Source organism: Apis dorsata, unplaced genomic scaffold (genome assembly GCF_000469605.1).
Source record: "Apis dorsata unplaced genomic scaffold, Apis dorsata 1.3 scaffold_247, whole genome shotgun sequence".
NCBI lineage: Eukaryota > Metazoa > Arthropoda > Insecta > Hymenoptera > Apidae > Apis > Apis dorsata.
Window position 1 is genome coordinate 114,758 of NW_006263526.1, and position 2,586 is coordinate 117,343.

The window sequence follows — 2,586 nt, forward strand, 5'->3', positions numbered from 1 at the left end:
ATTTGGCAGAGGGGCGAAATCGCAAGTTGGTGCTACATATATATAAAACATACGTATATATCGTGTTACAATGGTGCAGTGTCGATTGCTGTTTGGTAGCGGGATCTACAAATACTAACTCCTGTGCTTCCAGGTAGGCCAAGTCCAAATCATTATTCCATTGGATGACATGCTTTTATACGATCCAGGCGAGATTACGAATAAAAATCTAGAAAAAATAATTAAAGGATAACTTTCGAAGAAAGAAATTTTCGCATGGACCGTAGAAAAACGTCAGATTAATCGTGAAATCGTATAGGTTGCGGGAACACGTGAATAGAAAAGCAAATATAAAAAATTGTAAGCTTAATATTATAAAAAATAACGAAGCAAATAATAATGAATATATTCGAATATTTTGCACAATATCATCGACCACGAGTCGTGATATGATTACATAGTTGGGCACTTTTCTTACATTTGTATATACATAGAATCTATGGTATTGAATTTTATTTTCGTTTTTTTAAATTTTTTAAAAATTATCTGAAAATCATAAATTAATTAAAAATAATTGCTTGAAAGCAAAACAAATATAAAAGGATTCTTTTATTTTGAATAATTATATTTTCTACAATTTTAAAGTTTCTTTTTCGAAGAAAGAAACTTTCAAATCATTAATGTAATTAAATACAGGTATAATATATTATCGTTCAATATTTTGAAATTATATACATGACTTAATTTTTATCGCATTATTAATAGAAATATTAAATTTTTAAATATTAATATTTTAAATATTTATAGTTGATATAATATTAATAATCGGATAAATTTGATCGAACGTTGATTATCTTTCCTCTTTTCTATCTATAGGAGGCACGATGTTGCCGCCGCCACCAGTCGCAATATTTCCACCTGCGGCTGCAATGCTACCACGTGGACCACCACAATTTGCAGCACATTATCCGCCTCCAATTTTTTATTGGCCTTATCCTTCGCCACCAGTTAGTCCAACTAATTACTATAATCCAGCAAATGTTGGTGGTATTGCGGCGATTCCTCAGCAAGCAGCTTTGGTAAATATTTTAAAACAATATTTTTAAAATTTTTGTACTTTTTATAAAAAAATTAATTTAAAAAATATTTTTGATAATTTCTTATTTCATATAATTGCATTTTCAGTTAACTCCAGCCGAATGTTTGCAATTAGCACCAGGAGCGACTGTACCTACTACAAATACACCAACCGCAGAGCCACGCATTGAAGCTTTTCTTCCACGAATGGATTTAGAAAAACGTGTTCCTGTTCCTGCACCTTCTCAAGCAGAATGCAATCCGTTCGTCGAAGTATTTATGGTTTGATGATCGTTTGATCAAGATTCATATGGCAAATTTATCTTAAATATTCTGCAGCACGTTCGATCATCGGCAGAATTGAGTATATATCTTTCAGCCTCGCACGACAGAAACTGATTTTCTACTACTTGCAAAAAAAAAAAACGTACGTATACTTACGATAAGAAGAGTGTTCTTGTCTAAAATGTCGAGGAAATTTGTGAAACAAGATCTCGAGAAGTATCCAAGAATGATGACAGGATTCATATATTTTTCTTATCTTCGAAAGAAGCCTTTCCCAATTCCCACCCCATAAATGTAACGTGTCTCAGTGTGGCACGTTTCTTTCTAGTCTAGAGGCAGATGCAAGTCGTCGTAGCATAACACAGTGATGTCGTTTCTTTCTTATCGTTTATCTCAGTTCCTCTGGAACAGAATGTGCACAGCACGTTTTCTATTCTCTTGATCCCTTCATTTTTTTCTTTAAAGTTTTGACTTTATTACTCTTTCTTTATATTTCTTTTTCTTTTCATTTCATTCAGTGCTCTATGAGTCAAGATATCAGAGTGCTATATTCCTGGAAATAAAGAATCACGATCGAGCAATATCGTTTGGTTGTGTAGATTTTCAATTATTTTAAATAGGTCTGTAGAAAATGAATGACCACAATGTAGATTCGATATTCAAATTTCGAATAATAAATTTGATGAAAATCATATTAATAAATACTAATTCGCAATGATTTAATGCTTTCACGATTCGGTGATCACATTATTATCAAAATCGAATTATGCGGGTGTTTTTAAAAAAAAAAAACATATTCCAATCCAAATGTTTTACTAACATTGCTAATTTTATTAAGAATTTAATGATTCATTGCTAATAATAATGTATATTTTTTACTGACTTGCTATTTAAAATATAAATGTTTATATATCAATTTTATTATTCTACTAATCAGAGGAATTTTATTTGTTAGATAGCAGTTTCATACTTTATTATTATTTGCGTGACATTAAATAATCCTAATAAAATTAACTATAATGTTGATGAAATGTGTTCGGAATATGTATTTCGATTTTGACAATTCTGTTTGTAACATTGTGGTTTCGTATATCAAATTAAAGTTTTATGTTTGATCACATTGACCATGTTAATCTTTTTCGCTTAACATGATGAAAGTGGTCGAAGATATTAAAAAAAAAAAAACAAAAAAAAAAAAAAAAAAAATTAGCGAAATAGCGTTTTTTTTTTTTAGAATTTTACTTA

The 2,586-nt window shown here is 30.0% G+C and overlaps 1 protein-coding gene across 1 annotated transcript in view; it reads left to right on the plus strand.

The window, feature by feature from the left end:
* The window catches only part of LOC102675506 (protein transport protein sec31-like), an 11,150-nt gene extending 8,624 nt beyond the window's left edge, over positions 1-2,526 (plus strand). The window contains exons 2-4 of the mRNA XM_031510596.1: positions 10-133; positions 856-1,058; positions 1,165-2,526. Coding sequence (XP_031366456.1) covers positions 864-1,058; positions 1,165-1,344 — 375 coding nt within the window. The 5' untranslated portion in view covers positions 10-133; positions 856-863 and the 3' untranslated portion in view covers positions 1,345-2,526. The remainder of the gene's footprint in view (positions 1-9; positions 134-855; positions 1,059-1,164) is intronic.
* Positions 2,527-2,586: the final 60 nt, after the last annotated feature.